The 20,387-nt window shown below is 37.5% G+C and overlaps 1 protein-coding gene across 1 annotated transcript in view; it reads left to right on the top strand.

Annotated features, from left to right (window-relative positions):
- The window catches only part of LOC110054291 (NADPH--cytochrome P450 reductase-like), a 43,436-nt gene that overhangs the window by 8,796 nt on the left and 14,253 nt on the right, over nucleotides 1–20,387 (top strand). The window contains exons 7-11 of the mRNA XM_020760670.2: nucleotides 4,299–4,415; nucleotides 5,749–5,865; nucleotides 8,978–9,096; nucleotides 10,403–10,584; nucleotides 12,390–12,539. Of these exons, the coding sequence (XP_020616329.2) occupies nucleotides 4,299–4,415; nucleotides 5,749–5,865; nucleotides 8,978–9,096; nucleotides 10,403–10,584; nucleotides 12,390–12,539 (685 nt within the window). The remainder of the gene's footprint in view (nucleotides 1–4,298; nucleotides 4,416–5,748; nucleotides 5,866–8,977; nucleotides 9,097–10,402; nucleotides 10,585–12,389; nucleotides 12,540–20,387) is intronic.

Below are 20,387 nucleotides of genomic sequence, written 5' to 3'. Positions count from 1 at the left end.
GCCAAACAGAGGCCCTTGGGCAGATGAGATCACCAGTCCACCCAAAGAACGTCATGAAGATAGGAAACTGGAACGTGAGAACGCTATACCAGAGTGGAAACATAGCACAGGCATCAAGAGAGATGAAGAAGAGAGGTATTGAAATCATGGGAATTAGTGAGACACATTAGACAGGACAAGGAAAAGCAGTACTGGAGGAGGGAGACACTATCATATACTCTGGCAGAGAAGATGACAACCACAGAGGCGGAGTAGGAATACTGATGACCAGATTCGCAGCAAGATCACTCATAGATTGGACACCAATAAGCGAAAGGATAATTACAGCCAGGTTCTATTCCAAGCATGTTAAGATGACGATTGTACATGTATATGCACCAATAGAGGATGCAGAAGAGTCTGTAAAGGACGAATTCTATGAGAGACTACAGGATGTGTTGAATAACAAAAAAGAACATGATATGCTGGTAATCACAGGTGATATGAACGCAAAGGTCGGTGAAGACAACCGAGGTTATGAGAGAATCATGGGTAGACAAGGCATTGGGAGAATGAACGACAATGGAGAAAGACTTTGCGAATTTTGTGATATGAATGAACTGATAATAACAGGAACGTGGTTTCCACATAGAGATATTCACAAAGCCACCTGGGTATCGCCGGATGGAAAAACGAGAAATCAAATAGACCATGTGCTGATAAACAAGAAGTTTCGTAACTCAGTAATTGACACCAGAGTCTATAGATCAGCAGACATTGGAAGCGATCACCATCTTGTATGCATGAAAGTGAAGCTAAGACTAAGAAAACAACAACCCAAAGAACAGGGAAGTATAAGGGCAAGGTATGACACCAACAAGTTGAAAGAAAAGAACGTTTTGGAAACCTTTATGATCACTTTGCAGAATAGATATCAGGCATTGGAAGAGGAGTCACCGGATGGAGAGGAGGAGGACGAGATAGAAAAGGAGTTTCATATAATGGAAGAAGCATACACGAAAACAGCAGATGAAGTATTAGGCCGTCCTAGGAAGAAAAGAAAGCCATGGATAACAGAAGAATCATGGGCACTTATTGACCAAAGAAAAGAGATAGACAAGAAGATTCCAAGTACTCGTTCAGAGAGGATCAAGAAACGACTAAGAACAGAATACAAGGAAAAGAGTAAAGAAGTTATGAAGAGCATAAGGAGTGATAAAAGGAAGTGGATGGATGGCATCGCAAGTGAGGCAGAGGATGCTGCAAGAAAACAAAAAATGAGAAAATTATACGGATTGACGAAAGCGCTATGCAATGAAAGACCTAAGAGCAGCACAGCCATCCTTGATAAGAGCGGTAATCTCGTGAGTGGAAAGAAAGAAATGCAGGCAAGATGGACAGAGCATTTTAGAGAAGTACTGAACAGAGAAGAACCAACAGATCCTATAACAATGGAAGATGAATGTGAGTTCGAGCTAGGCGAATTGATTGAAGAAATCGTGATCACTGAACCAACAATTGGCGAGATAAAAGTAGCAATTGAGCGTTTAAAGAATGGGAAATCTCCAGGCGTCGACTCCATCACGGCTGAATTGTTAAAGACGCACAAGGAATTCTCGGCAACGAAAGTGCATCAGCTACTGGAGAAAGTATGGAAACATGAAAAGATCCTGGACAAATGGAAAAGAGGGTTGATCATCAAATTGCCAAAAAAGGGAAACCTCAAAGAATGTAAGAACTGGAGGGGAATTACTCTACTTTCAGTAGTCGGCAAAATACTTGGACGGATTGTGATTGATCGAACACAGAATGGAGTTGATATCAGACTGAGGAACGAGCAAGCAGGGTATAGAAAAGGCAGGGGAACAACAGAACAGATTTTCATATTAAGGAACATCATTGAACAAGCAAACGAGTGGCAGGCAAGCTTATATATTAACTTCATAGACTTTGAAAAAGCATTTGATTCCATCCACCGTGAAAGTCTATGGTTAATTATGCGGAAATATGGAATCCCGAACAAGATAGTAAGGATGGTAAAAGTGTTCTATGAAGACTTCAATTGTGCTGTAGAAGATCAGGCAGAAGCATGTGAGTGGTTCAGCATCAAAACAGGCGTCAAGCAAGGATGCAATATGTCTGGATTTCTATTCTTGATAGCTATGGATTGGATTATGAGAAGGACTGTAGGAAAAGGAGAAAACGGAATCAGGTGGAACTTTACATCTAAACTCGATGATTTAGATTTTGCAGATGATGTGGCGCTTTTGTCTTCTACTAAACAGCATATACAGAACAAGACTACTAAAATGAATGAGGAAGCAAGACGGGTCGGGCTGAAAATCAACAAAGGAAAGACAAAGGTGATGAGGATCAACGGGAAGAGTCAGGAGAAGGTTGCAGTAGATGGGCAAGATATCGGCGAAATTGAGGAGTTTAATTATCTGGGGGCTACCATTTGTACGGAGGGAGGAGGAATGAAAGATCTGAAAAACAAGCTGTCCAAGGCGAGAGGGACATTTGCCAGACTCAAAAGAATATGGAACTCAAGGAACATCATGAAGAGGACCAAGCTTAGACTGTTTAAAACCTTAGTTGTACCGGTGCTACTGTATGGATGTGAGACATGGAAGATGAACATGGGAGATGACCAACGAATAGATGTGTTTCACAACAAATGCCTCAGGAGGATTCTCAAAATAAAATGGCAAGATCACGTTACCACTAGAGAGCTCCTTGAGAAGGCAGAGACGAAGTTCCTTAGTGAAGAGGTTAAGAGGAGAAGATGGAAGATGATAGGGCATGTCTTACGACAAAACAGAAACAGCCATACCAACATAGCCCTATCATGGACACCTGAAGGAAAAAGGAAGAGAGGAAGGCCTAAGACCACCTGGCGAAGAACAGTTGAGAGAGAGAGGAACAGCGCAGGATGCGTACATGGGATGAGGCAAGAGCTGCTGCAGCCAACAGAGAAAATTGGAGGCATTCTGTGGAGGCCTTATGTGCCACGAGGCACAAAGAAGCTAAGTGAAGTGAAGTGAAATAGTGCGTTTCACTTTACAAACATCACTGGAAAATGGAAAGAAAGAATCAAAACACTAGAAAAGTTTTGCAAACTGACTGGTCTATAAACAGGACTAGTAGAAGTAATGGACTGTCACTAAATTAGCAAATATTCCGGCCACGTTTTCCTGACTTTTCCACATAGCGTCTGGGGATCACTGCTAATAATTCAGCAATGCTACCTATTTAAGCCGTTTCTGAGTTTTAGTTTTTGTCGGATCCCTGTATCTTAAACGTGGCATGATTAATTAAAACAACATGAGAGCATTTTGAATGAAAACAATCTGAATTAGCGTGACAACTAATTTGCATAATGAAGTGTGAAATTCGCACAAAGCACAGAAAGTTCGAAGTCACTGTGGGAAAGGAAGATAAAAAGCGCAAGGTATTTTTATATTTATATGCTTCCTAACCCTTGTTTAGCAGAATTCAGTTAGAGTTTTGAGCGGCCGGGTCTGGACTTGGGAAATAAGCGCCAGCGAAGACAAGCTACTTTCGCAGGTTTTCAGAAAGTGATATAACGGGCGGTAAAAGATAAATTTTCAGGATTCCCCAAAACAAAATATATCAAAAGTAACGTGCATTTCTTACCCTTGAAGGATCACTCAATGTAGGGATAGTAACAATTTTTTGTTACGTTTGGTGGTCTTTGAGCAGCTAGCTCGTCAATTTAGGCAATTTTCCGTCCTTAGAACGCTCAAATTTAGGCGTTTTCCGGTTATGATTGTTTTGAGCTCTAAAAAAATATATTTTGTTGTATTTGCAAAAACTTACGTCTTTGCATTTACTTATGACCCAAGATAGTTCACTGAAAAAAGTTTGAGGGAAAACTTTTTTCCGACCATAAATGCAGTGGACCGCTTTTAGAGAGACTGCCACTTAATACGGGTAAATTTTAAGGAAAATGTCTTGAAAACTACTAGAGCCCAGTCTGGCCATAAGCACTTGGTTGATCATTTTGGCTATTTTCACCTTGTTCAAGTACATTGTATTAAATACATGTATGATGGTAAAAGACTTATGCAAACAGTTATTAGAATTAAAACATGTTGGAAGATTTTTCAAAAGAGTGAAAAAAGTGGGTCATTTTACCCCCTCAAAACTGTAGTTCATGTAAATTAAGCCTCCTTAAAATCAAATATAGATGATGAAACTCTGTAGTTTAAAGTCGCTGATTGTCTATATATTAAAATAATTATGATGGACCATAGTTATAACTTCAATGATTTAACATTTTTTTTTACTGATTTCAGGAGACTGTCATCTTGTATTGAACGTCAGTTCAAACTTGTGATCCACAAAGATTTACCTCAAGACAAACTTTATACTGGAGAGATGAATAAACTTAAGTCATATATTACTCAGCGACCGTAAGTACCAATTTTTTTTTAGGTAGAAAGTCTTTTTAATTTGGAATATAGGTGACACATTTAATCTATTTGAATATTTTTTCTCCGTTTTTCTTGCCACTCAACCTTGTTCACTATCCACTGATTCTTTACTCTATTTTATGTTTGTTCAGTGATTTATTGTCTCTCCACACACTCAGCCAACTACTAGTTCAAATGCTATGAAAAGGCCCACCAATGAGAGTTTTTGCTCCACTATCAGAACATCCAGGCTGTTGGTGAATTTTGTGCAATTAGCATTTCAGTTCAACAAGAAGAAGTAGTTAAATGTTTATTGATTCATTCCAGAAAATAACCATACCCCCCTCCCATTAAAGGGTTTTTACCTTATGAACTCCTCTCCCTCCAATCTGTTTTGTAATCCTCCAAAATCCCCCCCCCCCCCCCTGTGAAATATAACCATCCCCCTTGAAGTTTCCATCTTTTTTCAACCCTTTTGAAAATATTTCCATCTCTGATTGAAGTGGAAACTTAAGTAAATGTGTTGTCCAAGATTCCAGACTTAACAACTTTCATAGGTTTTCTGGTACATTATCTTCTGTTATAAGATACAAATTAGCAAGAAAGCTCCTGCAGTACATTAGCATCACATGAAGACATCACATTGGAAAAAATTAAAGTGATCACATTTTTTAATTTCATGTCCTAATTCAAATATTGCAATTCTAATGTTATTATATTGGCAGCTCCAAAATCTGATACAACCATACATGATTTACTTCTAGTATTACAAACTGCCCAAATAAATCCTTAAGTGCTTTTACAAATTTATATCCCTCTCTCTGAAATCAAGCTGGTCCTGAACAGGGTTCGTACGGGTCCTGGAAAGTGCTGGAAATCTGTTAAACTCGAGTAAAAATTATGAAATGTATGGCAGACAGCAAGGAGGATTAAAATTGAGATCTTGGGAGTGAAAGGGTTGATGTGAATTTTAGAGTCCTGGAAAAATCAATCTGAGTCCTGGAAAAGTCCTGGAAATTTGTTTATGGAAAAGGGTATGAACCCTGCCTGAAATGCTAGTTATAGGGGAAATGAAATGTTTTCACAAGCAAACACAGACTTGCAGTCTGAGGTGCATGTAGAGAGGATTGAATCAGAGCATGTCATTGGCTGCACAATTTCCACCTAGCTGTATGTGTGTAGCTGATAATTTGTGAATCATACACACTAAAGGCTGTCAATGATGGCTCTGTCTTTTAAGAAAGAAAACAGTGTACCAGCTTCAAGACTTGGTTTTAAGCCACTTTAAGCTTTCCACTATAGTTAATCAAGTATCCAATTTTCATTTTTGCAGGCCTTTTGATGCTAAGAACCCTTTCTTGGCTCCAGTACTAGTGAATCGTGAGCTGCACAAAGCTGGTACTCGATCCTGTATGCACATTGAAATTGACATCACTGGCTCTAAAATTAAGTATGTTTTTAATGATAAACTTTTATGTTATTACTGCGTTTGTAGAATGCAGTCCTAATGCAAACTTGAGTCAAGTTTCATGGGACAGTTCACCTTGGATCTTGCAACACTGATTTGTCTGCCCCGCAGCAGGAGCAAAAACGAATGGCATCATCGCCAAACCATGTGCTGTACATTTCATATCCATCTGCACACCATTCTTGTTAACCATGTGGCCATGGGCCGAGTAGGGTTCTTGGTTTACATGGGGTTTGTTAATTTTTTTTGTAGTTTTGTCGGTGAGCAGACCCAAAGTTCCTCTCAGCCAAATTTTGAATCACACAACCTGTGATGTTTATTTGCCAACAGCTGTTGAAACACAATGTTACATATATTGTTTTCTTTGTTGTGTGTAAAATATATTTTCTCTTGGTTTTATCAAAGCATTGGATTCAAAGGGAATAATAAATATGCTAAGAAAGGTATTACGTCAGCCATGGAATGTGCTGACATTGCATCTTTCACTTTTGCTATGTGACAAATAAGATTGTGTTTACTTTGCAAGTTTATTCGCCAGGAGTGACAGTCTTTTTAGTTTTCCGAGTATTTTGCGTACTTTTAGAGGAGAAGTGAATTGCCATGCTGTTTTATTGAAGCGAGTTCAGAGATCGGAAGGAAAATTAATTATTTGCAAGTCAAGCAAAGAAGGTGTTAGAACGTGCAAGGATTATGTCACTGGTAGGGAAATGACCACCGTACTAAAGATAGCCGTGGATAACGTAATTCTTGAATTATATGACTCGTGTGACTACTTTGCTAGCCCTTTACTCATGGAAAAAAACCAATTAAATTTAATCATGACTTTTAATAGTGTTATTATTGTAGCGTTTGCATCATTCATGCCCATACATATCCCGAAGAAAGTTCCAGGTTAAGAACATTACATCATCGGAGATTTCACAACGACTATGACTGATGGTGCAATAATACAGTTTGTGTGGATCAAGTGATGTGGTGTCTACAGTAATCAGTGAATCATAAAGGACTGCTTTGGAATGTGCACTGCATTGCAACTGTAGTGCTAAGAAAACAGTTAAATTTTAAAAGCGTGGTTATACATGTAAGATCTAAAAGATCTTCTTGTTCTCTTTTTTGGCTTCTTTTGTTGTTTTTGACATTTTAGAGTCTTCTTTGAACTGGTTTTTCACTCTGATTACATTCAACAAAAAAGGGAATGCAGTCCCAATACAGACTAGAGTGATATTTTTTGGCTGGGTGAAATCAAATTACATCATTGCAAAGCACGTGTAAACAAGATGATTCGCTTTTTGGATCATTCGCAATCGCTTGTTTGTTGTTTTGATTCTGGACCATGAGTGGCCTCTTTTGTCAGAATGTGACATGACATGCTTTTGTTACATAACTGGGACAGCAATAATATTTATTCATTCTGTTCATGAACACGACTTTGAATCGTCTTGGCTTTGGGATGTTAACTGTGGGAACAGCTATATTGCATTGGCTATATTTCGAGTACATTAAACAAATTTTAGTTCCAGTGGCCAAAAATAGTTCAGTATCCAACAAAGCTCAAGATTGAATCGATGGAAGAGAACTCTGAAGTCAGGATCTCCAAGAGTAAGCCAAAACTAAGGAACAGCAATGCAAATGTTGACAATTTCTATTCATCAGCGGAAATATTTGAATCAGTTGCCAGTTGCACAGAGTTTGTTTACGATAAACCACGGATAAATCAGCATGTGAGTGCAAATGCTAGCTGATATTTGTGCTTCCAGCTTAGAATACTAGATGTAACACAAGTGTACTTTTAAAAATTAGCCTTTATGCTTAAAATTTACCAGTAAAAGTAAAAATGAGATTTTAGCATGAATTTTGAAGGCAAATGTTCTATTAAACTTGTGACTTACCGAGAACTGAAGCCGTCACACAACGTGTCAACAGTAAAGCAAGGAAGTCAAAATACAGCCGAACCTCTATTAAGCAGCCAACTTTTATTTGGCTGCCAGCGGCCAAAATCCCGGAAAAAATTGTCAGCTGTACACTGTAATGAAAACCTCTATTCAACGGCCACCTCAATTAAGCAGCCACACCGGGTCAGCTTCTTGTTGTCCCAAGGGTGATTTTGTTTTGTTTTATACCTCTAAGAAGCGGCCAGTTGTCTCGTCACCCAGAGTGGTTGCTTTTTAGAGGTTTGACCTTAATTTACAGAAAAATGGTGGACTTTGTCATTATGTTACATCAGTCTGTAAAACTTCAGCTGTTCACAAAGATAATGATTTGAACAACAGACAGCTATTTAAGTTAATTTTCACAGGCATAGAAAACGAACGCACTCACAATCTTTGATGACTACTAGTATAATAGTTAAATGTGTCAAGGATTGTCTGAGATTGCCAGGAACTTTAAGAAACTGAAATAGACTGCCTTGCACTTGCATTGTACTTGCACTGTCAGGAATACTTGAACAGTGTTAACAGTCATGTTGCTTTTTTGTTGTTGCTTACCCACAGGAATCAAGAAAAGGCTAATTAAAATAAAGCATGTAAATAGACTTCTCTTACCTCAACGTTTTGTTTGTTCTTGATGGGTTTGTAGCTTAGGGTGTTTTTTCGATTTCATCGACCTTCATTCTTCCTCATAACCTGTAGTGACCCATAAAGCAAAGCTAGGCTGGTGATTTGCCGCAACATCATCCCGCAAATCACTGTTTCATCAAAAAGCAACATACAGAATCACCATAAAAACACCACAACCATAAGGCCAAGTAAATTTACAACTGCATCAACTCATTGTTAATTTTGAACACTTTCACAGCACAGATACCATAAACATTCCAGCTTTATCTCAAATTAACAAAGAAAAATCTGGGAGAGTGAGTGACATTATAATTTACTATAATAATGATATTAAATTACATATAAATTATATATAACTACTAAATTGTATTACTCACTATAACAATAATTATCTCTTGGGTAACTCGACTTTGTCATGATTACACTTGATAAAACTAGATTCGCTGCAAAACATTTTCTTAAGCAAACTGTTAAAAATTAAAATGTATTTAAAAATAAAAAATGTAGTAGTGAAACAACTATGTTACTGTTGCTAGGTATGATGCAGGAGACCATGTGGCTGTGTATCCTACTAATGACCCTGAACTTGTGGAGAAACTTGGCAGCTTATTAGATGTGGATCTAGACTCAGTCATCTCACTCAATAACACAGATGGTGAGAAAATCACTTCTATGTAACAGGGGTTTGTCTATTGTGGGTTTGCCAAAATTATGGCAAGAGCAAATAAATTGTAGAAAGGGAGGGTGCTTGCCATTAGACCCCACATTACTGAAGCATGTAAACCAATTCATAGTTGAATTTATTCATAGATTGACAACTTATCAGTATTAATAATATTGTTAATTGCAAAAACAATTTGTTGGACACTGAATAAATTTTTTTGTCAGACTCAAAATGACCTCAGCTAAAGATTAGTTTTAAGAAAAAAGTAGTTCCACAGTACTTACTTATGTGGGTTTATGTTGATTCTTATGCCAGTATTTTAAAATGTCAGTATTTGGTACTAAATGTGTTACATGTGAGTAGGCAATCACAGGAGAGATAAAGGTATAAAGATTAATGAATTAGGTAGTATGGATTTTTAAATTTTAGATTGATGATATCAACATAGACTAGTCATTATAAATTCTGTAAGCTGTAACTTTTATGGACAGCAGAAGAGTTTGTTTACATAATCAATTTAACTTGTACATGTAGTGTCAAGTTGGTTTGACAAAACTAAAAATGTTCTAATAATGAGAAAATAAAGATGGCTTGTTGTTGTTGTTCAAGCTGATAAGTCACGAACTCCATTACCAGACCCTAGAACTTTCCTTGAAAGTTAGTTCCTACAGTAATTGTATACCTTGCATACGGCTTGTGCACCTGAAATTTGAATTGACCAATAAGGATTCAGCAGGCAGGAAAAATGTTACTGTCCTGACATCAATGTAAGTTAACAGGAAAGGCATTGAAAGCAGGCGACTTTTCTCACTGGAGGTGGGATTAAATATTCACGAAAAGGGATTTACATTTTCAAAAACCATATCAGATTGTAAAAAGTGAAAAATATGATACATTTTGTGTCTCCAAGCTTGTAATTTGGCACCAAAAATGGGTCGCCGGAGTCTGGCAACTTGCTTGTAGTTCGTTGAGTGTCGCTAGGTAGGATAATAGTTGTGTTAATCCGAACAAAATATGCTGTTCCTCATCAAATTAAACCTGGAATTCTCAAGTTAGCTATTAGAAGAGGCCAAAACAACTTTCGCTTTGTCTTTTTTTTAGCTGTCATTTATCATCCTGTCGTTTTGGTAGGACAGCTCAGTTTTGACTGTAGCTTGTACTGCGGGCACAGTTGCTGTATGCAAGTTGGTGCCTGATGTATTAGTTTGACATCACTTAAATTGTTAATTTATGTATTTTTATTATATCAAATGTTGATAGTTTTGTACCTCTTTTTTTATTTTTCATACTTATTAAGAGGACTCACCTAAAAAACATCCCTTTCCATGTCCTACAACGTATCGGACTGCCCTGCTGCACTATGTCGACATTGCTAGTGTAGTGAAGACACATGTGCTTAGAGAGTTGGCTGAATATGCAAAGGATTTTGAGCACAAAGAGTTCCTCATGAACATCACGGATACTACAGAGGAGGCAAAAGTAGGTTTTGACTGACCACATACTCTGTTTTATTTAGGGTGTGCAAATTCATAGTAATTGTCAAACGTAATTTATTATTTAATGTGATGCAGAACAGAAACTATTTTGCATCTGAGATTTTTGCTTACTTAATGAAGTTTGTACCAGCACATTCCTTACAAACACTGTCCACTTCCTTTCTAAAACAGTGTATAGAAACTGCTTTTTATCACCATTCAAAATCAGCTGGTTAAACCCAAAGTTGGCTTGCATACTGAAAACAAGAAGCTCTAACAGCTTTGAACTTTTCAGATGAAAGACCCCCTGCATGACAGTGAAACTTTTCTAAACAATAATCACACAAGTAACAAAAAAGTTTGAGACTTGTGTGAGTCCAAATCCTAAGGGTTTTTCCCAATTATGTCATTTGGTGGTTTTCCCTATGCCTGAAATAAGTAGATAGGATCTGTGTAATTATTATACTTTGTGTAAATTAAAAAGGAAAGAATTGGACCAAAGTAAATTTAATTCATGCAAAAAAGTGCAATGTATTCGCAAAATTTAAAAAGGTTGACTGAGTACCCGTAAGCTCTTTCCCTCTTTTTATCTTTAAAATTGGCCATCAGGGAGAGAGTCACAAAAATCATGCATGCAAGGGGTTGCATGTTTTAAATCCCCACCCCTGGCCTAAAAAATTGAAATGAAACCTGTGTCAAAGCATTACAGTCGAACCTCTCCACAACGGCCACCTTGGGGACAGAAGGAAGGGGCGGTTGTAGAGAGGTGGCCATCATGGGCAGGCAGGGTTGTAACATGACACCTGTTTTTTTGATGTGTGCAACAATTTTTTTTTTTTAAATTCTTATTGTAGCATATATAAATTAAAATGTATCATAACAGAAACTTGACAGAAACAGTAACCAACAGGGTGCAGTATGGGTCAAGCTTGGTGGCCATTTACAATAAGTAATGGGATTTTGTTTACACCATTTGTCAGTCATTGATTAACCAGCCATTTTGGAGAGGTAATTTTGGCAGCTGGGATGAGTTTTAGTGGCAGTTGCCATTTAGGAGAGGTGGTCGATGTAGAGAGGTTAAAATAAGAGTGAATGTATGGACTGTCCACTGGGAACAAAAAAAATGGCTGTTGTGGAGAGGTGACCGGTAGTGGAGGTTGGACCAAAGTGAAATCTTTTGGAAGGTAGTCATGTAAGCCAGGTCGAAGGTTTCATGATAATGTGCGCAAGAAGTTTACTATGATGCCACCCATGAAGTGACTCACTCGTTGTCTTCTGAAAGGGCAATCCTACAAGTAGTTCATTGGCTTTTCCATTTATTTATTGTGACTTTTAAAGTGACAACTCAACTTTTTCCAATTTAAGTTCAAATTTAAAGCAGTTATCTGAGGTAGCACTAGTCAGAAAAAAAACCCAGTAACACAATAACCATATTTACTAGCTAATAATAAATAATCTTAATGTGCAATGCACACTTTTAACAAATTGTGTTATTTTCTAGAAACATCCATACACCCCACCACAGAATGATGGTTAATGGAAATTCCTAGTGGGTGGGTGGAGGGCTAAAAGGTACAAATTTATGAGGGGTAGGGGATTGTCCACATGAAAATTTTCAAAATTTTTAGAAATTACAAGCCATTTAAAAAAAAAGACTTCAAACATCTTTTTCTTTGCTGGGAGCTCTCTGTCATCCCTTGGACAACAACAATTTGCATATCTCCTTACATAATACTCCTAACTTTAAAAATAGTATTCATTTAAATGCCAAACTATATAACTCAGTTTTAACTCTGTTTTAACTATCAGACTCAATATCAAGAGTGGGTTCTACACCCACACCGGCATGTTGTAGCAGTGCTGGAAGATCTTCCCTCATTGAGGCCTCCCCTTGATCACCTGTTGGAACTTTTACCTCGACTGCAGTGCCGCTACTACTCCATCTCCTCATCACCAAAGGTACTACATAAACATTGTACAGTATAGCACGGTAGTTTTCTTCCCTGCATTTTTCTAGGAAATGAGAAAGTGCAGTAATAATTTTTATTCTATCATTTATCATACATTTTAGATTACCAAGCAACTTGTGTTTTTCATTGGTACATGTAGTTGTCAGTTGTCAGTGGCAGGGCAATATTACCTGTACTGATAGCTATTAGGTGGATGTGAAATCTGATGTCAGTTTTCTCAACCAAAATTCCATTTGTTTTGAGAAAAATAAGAGGAATTGGCTTTTATGGTCTAAGGTTCAAATTTATCAAGTTTCAAACCAGAAACTCTACAGAAACTCTTAAACGTTTTGTGCATTTGCAAACCCTAAAACTTTAGACACTTCTATCGATAACAAAAGTGTAAAATTCATTTACTAGAAGATGGTTTCCAGGCTGGTGTGGAACCTATCAAATGGACACTGCAAAAACCAAGGAGTTTCACAACAGAGCAGTTATTTGATAACCTCAACTCATGCATGGTACGACTCCAAATTTTGTCAATTCCACCTTTTGCTGTTCATTTACAGAAAATATCCATTCATTTATGTTCAAATTTGTTTCATTATGGTTAGTATACTCTCATTAACACCAATATGACATTCATTTGCACGTAAGGAACGTTCAAGAATAACATTTGCATATGTATTAACATTCAAAATCATCAAAAGATAAACAGTACCTTCCCTTGACATTCATTGGCTGTAAATGTATTTTAATTTTTGTTGAAATAAAATTCGTTGTCACGAAACAACAATCATTTACACTTTTGGACAATCCTGTTTCAACAAAAGACTTTCAAGAACAGAATTTGCATGAGCACTCACAATCAATTGAAAGGCCGCATGCAAGAACGTCCCCTAGATTTTTCGGCCATTTTTGAAAGTACTTAAAACTAGCTGAATTTTGGCATGTGGGCTTCGTTTCACCTGAGAAACATTGCTCTGAAGTTTCTTTCGCTGGGTTGCTTTTCGTTCTCAAGAAATAACGTATGCAAAAAAGGCACACAGGTTGGAAAAACCGAGTGGTTTATTGCATACGCAATATCTCGAGAACGAAGCGAACTTTAGCGCGAAAACTACGGGGCATTGCTTAACATACCTGAACGAAACTGCATGCGAAATTTGGAGCGTTTTCGACAAAGTTCACCTTTGATTAAAATACCTGACGCCCTTTTCCTGCCGAGTCCTTCAAATAAACGAAGCTGGGCCTTTGTTATGATAAACAGAGCCGATCCTTTGTTATAATAGCCAAGCCAAGTCTTTGTTATAAGTCGAAGTCTCGCCTCGGTTTATTATAACAAAGGATCGACCCGCCGCGACCGCAAGGACTTTGATTTTACTTAGAAACCAGCAAAATGTCAATTTCACGCAGCTTATATAAGCTCAAATTTGTTGATTTCAGGTCAAAAGTGCTTAAAATGTTGACTCATGTTAACGCGCGACGGCAAGGATGTTGATTTCTCTTAGAAAGCAGCAAAATGTCAATTTTACGCAACGTAAAAGCTCAGAAATGTCGATTTTAGGTCAAAAAAGGTTTAAATGTTAATTTCATGTTAACCCGTGACGGTAGGGATGTTGATTTCACTTAGAAAACAGCAAAATGTTAATTTTACGCAGCGTATAAACTCAAAAATGTTGATTTCAGGTCTAAATAGGTAAAAATGCTGATTTTACGTTAATGCGTGATGGCAAGGATGTTGATTTCACTTAGAAAACAGCAAAATGTTAATTTCACGCAACGTATAAGCTCAAAAATGTTGATTTCAGGTCTAAATAGGTAAAAATGCTGATTTTACGTTAACGTGTGATGGCAAGGATGTTGATTTCACTTAGAAAACGGCAAAATGTTAATTTCACGCAGCGTATAAGCTCAAAAATGTTGATTTCAGGTCTAAATAGGTCAAAATGCTGATTTCACGTTAATGCGTGATGGCAAGGATGTTGATTTCACTTAGAAAACAGCAAAATGTTAATTTCACGCCACTTATAAGCTAAAAATTGTTGATCTCAGGTCTAAATAGGTAAAAATGCTGATTTCACGTTAACGCGTGACGGCAAGAATGTTGATTTCACTTAGAAAACAGCAAAATGTTAATTTCATGCAACTTATAAGCTAAAAATTGTTAATTTCAGGTCTAAATACGTAAAAATGTTGATTTCGTGTAACGTGTGACAGCAAGGATGTTGATGTCACTTAGAAAACAGCAAAATGTTAATTTCACGCAACGTATAAGCTCAAAAATGTTGATTTCAGGTTTAAATAGGTAAAATATGGCGGCCGGAAAATAGTGTTAACATCTGGAACTTACTTTGGTTATCTGGGACAATGATTACCTGCACTGAACAAATAAACATCAAATAAGCACTTTTCCGAATACAGCAACAGCTTAAATGGCTAAAAATCACGAGATAAATACATATTTTTCGACAAACGCAATCGTAGCTTTATGTCACGCACTGCCTAACAGATTAACAAATTAACCCTTCTGCGCAACGTACGGGTCTCCATACATCTGCATGTCCGCTGATCCCAGAAGTTCAAAACACTACAAATCATGCCGATATGAAATAAAATCAAAGCAACCTGGATCACAGATCTATGTTACAATCGATCGCTACTTGTTGGCCATTATTATCTTTAAATGAAAAAAGCCGAAACAATCTAGTTACCAGTTCGAGAAACGCGAGCAGAACGTGATCGCAATGCATGCCGGGAAGGGTCTTTACACCTCGTGCGCGGGAAAACATGGCGATCGATACAAGACAAATTTTATAAGTCAAAAACCAGTTCTCGCTTTCCAAACTTTGACGCTAGTAACGCTTGGCAAATGGGCCACAACTCACGAGAGGGTATTTTTCTTGGGCAAGAACTGCTCTTGGACTTTGTTGCCTGGCTCGATCTGACTTCGAACGCCGATAACACGATTATGGTATATCAGCTACCTTCGAAGTTTCAGAACACACTTTGATTCTTTAAAACGTGCTGATGACTTATGGGTTTATCGAGGCTTTATGATGCCTCTCAACCACCAGGCAGGCATACAAGGTACTTTAACACAATGCTTAAGATATTAGTTGACAGAGCTCTAATGTGGCACATCTCTTTTTTGTTCGATGGTATTTCGTTTGCCGCTCGATCGATTCACGTGTTGTGCTCACGTCACAATAGCCGATGTAAACAATCTGTTCCCAGATTTCCGCTCTATATATGCTGTGAGATTTGATTTTGACTTCATACACTATAAACAGTCTGCCTGTTTGCTGTTCAACAAAATAATAAGGTTTCTTTTGTTTTTTAACTGCGCGGCCATGGGCCGAACGCGGTTCATGGTTTACCCGTGGTTTTTTTTTTCGCAGTTTTGTCTGCGACCAGACCCAAGCTTCCACTCGGCCAAATTTTGAGTCACGCAACCTGTGATGTTTACTGGCCAAAAGCTGTTGAAACATTAGTAAATCTCATCTCCGATACTGACTTTCGCGGGAAAAAATTAAAAACTCAGCGTTCGTCAAAAATTATATTTTTTCAGCAGAAATTTAGCTCGGAACATATACATATTTATATACCTTTGCATCGTCGATGAAATGACCTTTTCCGGATATTTTTTCCTGCGGGGTCAACAAAAACCTCCGATTACAAAATCACGCCGCACCCACATGTTGCAAAAAAATCTCTTCAAAACCCTGACTTCGAAGCGATATAACACTTCAGCGTTAATAGCTACCACACATCGGCAGGCGGTAAATCTATTCGTTAACAATCCAGCCTTATCGTGTTAAAATTTCAGCGAAATCGAACACAACCAGAATTAATTAGAATTTTTTTGTGACCTCACTCCCCAGACTTGACCTAACAAAGGAAGCAACGGTCGCCCATAGCAACCGAAAAACACGAACATAACAAAGCCGAACGTTTCGGCCAAAAATCTCCAGAATTATCACCTGAGAGCTTAAACGTGAATGGGAACATCTTTTTCGAACTTTTTTCAACTCATTTAGACGAAAGACTGGCCTCGGCGGGCTACAAGAAAGACCAAGAGAAAAACAGAACAAGACAGCAGAACAAGCCGATAACATTTCATCGCACGGCTTTCGGCACAAAAACGAAAATACATCTTACTTCTGGATAAATTCAGCCTTAGAAGCCAGCAACCGGCCCCAAATTACTTTCTGTATCCTTACAAATGTCCTGATTTCCATCTCCAAAAGATTTTGCCCCAATTTTGAGCAAATAAACATTTCGTTGACGGTGGCCGCCATTACGGTGGCTTGCATACTAAATTAGCTAACTTGACAAAATTCTCCCGAGCGGGGGGATATGACAAAAAGAGCTGAAAGATGGCCTATAATTGGCTAATGATGAGATCATCGAAAGTAACGCCAATTTTCTGTCACGTTTTCAATCTGTGGTCACTGGAGTGACCAAAATCGATACATCGGTCGGGATAGAGTTTTATTATTTAAAAATTATATGACTTGTGTGACTACTTTGCTAGCCCTTTACTCATGGAAAACACCAATTAAATTTAATCATGACTTTTAAGAAAGAAAGCTGTTGTTAATAGTGTTATTATCGTGTCATTCATATTGCTCATGCCCATACATATCCCGAAGAAAGTTCTACAAAGATTAAGACCATTACGTCATCGGAGATTTGTCAATGGCTACCACTGATGGTGCAATAATACAGTTTGTGTTGATCAAGTGATGTGATGTCTACAGTAAGAAAAGAATCATCAATAACTGCTTTGGAATGTGCACTGCATTCCGACGGTAGTGCTAAGCAAACAGTTAAATTTTAAAAGCGCGGTTATAAGATCTAACAGATCTTCTTGTTGTTCAACAAAAGATCTCCAAAAGATGCCGCTTGGAAAACTGAGCTTTTTGCATACATTATTTCTCGAGAACGAAGAGCGCCCCAACCAAAAAAAATTCAGAGCAATGTTTCTCAGGTACAACGAAGCCTACATGCCAAAATTCGGCTATTTTTGAACACTTTCAAAATGGCCAAAAAATCTAGGGAACGTTCTTGCACGCGGCCTTTCAATTGCATTATTATACAACCATATCTGTGAAAGAGGTAAAAAACGTTCTCTGGTAAAATTGTATAAAATTGTGAGCTTTCAACAGCCAGTCTGCTGTCTTCGACAGACAAAACTGAAATGATAAAATAGACCTAAGAATTTGAATATAACAAGCAAATGGCATATATTAAATAGAATACGTAAGAAAGAATGTGAGAATGCTAAAAGTGTGAAATTAGTGTTTGTTTAAAAGAATATTATATTGTCCCGGCAGAGGGCACGAATTGAAGAAGCTAGTCATAAAAGGGGATAAGTGACGATTTTGGTTGCTTTTCTTTTTTCTTGCTCCAAATTAGCTGAATTTTTGCATGTGGTCTTGAATGTAATAGAAAAATGTGGTTCTGTATTTTTGTCGCTGGTTTTTGCTTTGTTTTCGAGTTAAAACGTAGGCAAAAAACTTGGCTTTTCCTAGCCATGTCTTTAGGAGTTTATTTGTTGAACAGCAAACAGGCAGACTGTTTATAGTGTATGAAGTCAAAACCAAATCCCACAACATATAGAGCGGAAATCTGGGAACGGATTGTTTACACCGGTTATTGTGACGTGAACACAACACGTGAATCGATCGAGCGTCAAACGAAATGCCATCAAACAAAAAAGAGATGTGCCGTATTAGAGCTCTGTCAACTAATATCTTAAGCATTGTTTTAAAGTACCTTGTGTGCCTACCTGGTGGTTGAGAGGCATCATAAAGCCTCGATAAACCCATAAGTCATCAGCACGTTTTAATAAGCGAAGCAAAAACCAGCGGCAAAAATACAGGAACACGTTTTTCTATTACATTGAAGACCACATGCAAAAATTCAGCTAATTTGGAGCAAGAAAAAAGAAAAGCAACCAAAATCGTCACTTATCCCCTTTTATGACTAGCTTCTTCAATTGTTGTCGGCCTCGACAGTTTTCACTGTGTGCCAGGACTCCAGCATCTTTCTAATGTGGCTGTTGCCTTTTTCAATTATCTCAGCATTGTTAAAGTCGATGGTATGATCAAAGGTCCAGGCATGTTTCGCTACATTGGAGCCTTTAGCACATTGTTTAGTATTTCTGATATGTTCTTTTCGCCTTGTACTAAACGATCTTTTTGTCTCACCAATGTAACTCTAGGGACAAGACCCACAAGGGATTTTGTAAACAACATTGCACTGGTCATTGACTCAAGGTCAAAACTTGGGAACAGGGAACTCTTGTTGTAGTGTCTTGATTGGCTTGTTGAAAGCTCACAATTTTATACAATTTTACCAGAGAACGTTTTTTACCTCTTTTATAATGAATCCTGGTATCGGATCTTCAATATTTTTACATATCCATGAAGGTGACAATCTTTAATACATTGAGACAGACATTACTGTGTTTTCACTTAACGTTAAGAGAAAACAATAGCTCGTTAGCATAATGCTTTTGAACAGAGATATCGTGTCCAATTATAGAATTATGATTATAAAACTAGGGTCCGTATGTACCTTTTTTTAACCATATTTTTACAATCCTCCCCTTGCAGATATAAATTCAGCCTCTTACGAACCTTTTGCTACAACTCAGAGGGTGCACTACAGTATACATGTGATACATGTAAAGTGACAGTTAGATTTCCCCGCAAATGCCACAAAGAAATAGAATCCCATTTGAACACAGTGAAAGGATAATCAGGGCCTAAAATGTGGACAATGGTATCGTTTCATGCAAACATATTTGCCATGATGCCTCAATAGTGAGGCAATTGAGGGATAAATTGTTCAGCAAATTTGACATTCTCCCTTCCAAAAATAAATGTTATAATGGCTGTAATGTTTGTCTCACCGCACTTAAGATTGTCACCTTCATGGATATGGTTGTATAATAATGCAATTGATTGTGAGTGCTCATGCAAATTCTGTTATTGAAAGTCTTTTGTTGAAAAAGGATTGTCCAAAAGTGTAAATGATTGTCGTTTCATGACGACGAATTTTTTTTGGACAAAAATGAAATACATTTCCAACCAATGAATGTCAAAGGAAGGTATTGTTTATCTTTTGATGATTTTGAATGTTAATATATATGCAAGTGTTATTCTTGAATGTTCCTTGCGTGCAAATGAAGGACATATTGGTGTTAATGAGAGTATATTGACCATAATGAAACAAATTTGGACTCAAATGAATGGATATTTTCTGTTAATGAACAGCAAAAGGTGTCCAATTTAAATTACTGTAAACAGCATCAGATAAGCAGCACCTTTTTACTCCAAATTTGTCCTTTCTGGACAAAGTGCCACAAATGTGCATAAATTAACACTTTTCATTAAAAAATTTGTAAGTTTGCATAGCAAACTAATGAGAACTTCATAAAACTATTTATTACAGTATGCATTGATCATCGCTTTTACTTCTTTGTTGGCTCCTAAAAGAGCCATTTTGTTCTTCATATGCATAGGCTTACATCTCATTGTGTTAAACAGCATTAAACCATAGGTAAAATTTTTTAAAACTGGTTTAAGGTCTGTACTGCAATCAAATAAAGCTTCAAAAGCTACTAGTGTCTAGCACTCCATTCGCCTGGTCAACTGTCTGGCTTCTAAGCTACAAACAAACATATGAAAGCGTTCTTATTGTTGTACAGGCAGCCCAAGCTCCAGAGTTCAAATGATCATCTTGCTATGAGTTTGGATCAATAACGATTTCTTAGAACATGGTTACATGTTACCTGTGTGATGTAGGATATGTTGGTTACACTCGTGGCCACCTCCACGAACGCAAACAT

Source organism: Orbicella faveolata, unplaced genomic scaffold (genome assembly GCF_042242905.1).
Source record: "Orbicella faveolata isolate gen_17 unplaced genomic scaffold, um_ofav_v1 contig_47, whole genome shotgun sequence".
NCBI lineage: Eukaryota > Metazoa > Cnidaria > Anthozoa > Scleractinia > Merulinidae > Orbicella > Orbicella faveolata.
This window is presented reverse-complemented; position numbering and strand designations above follow the sequence as displayed.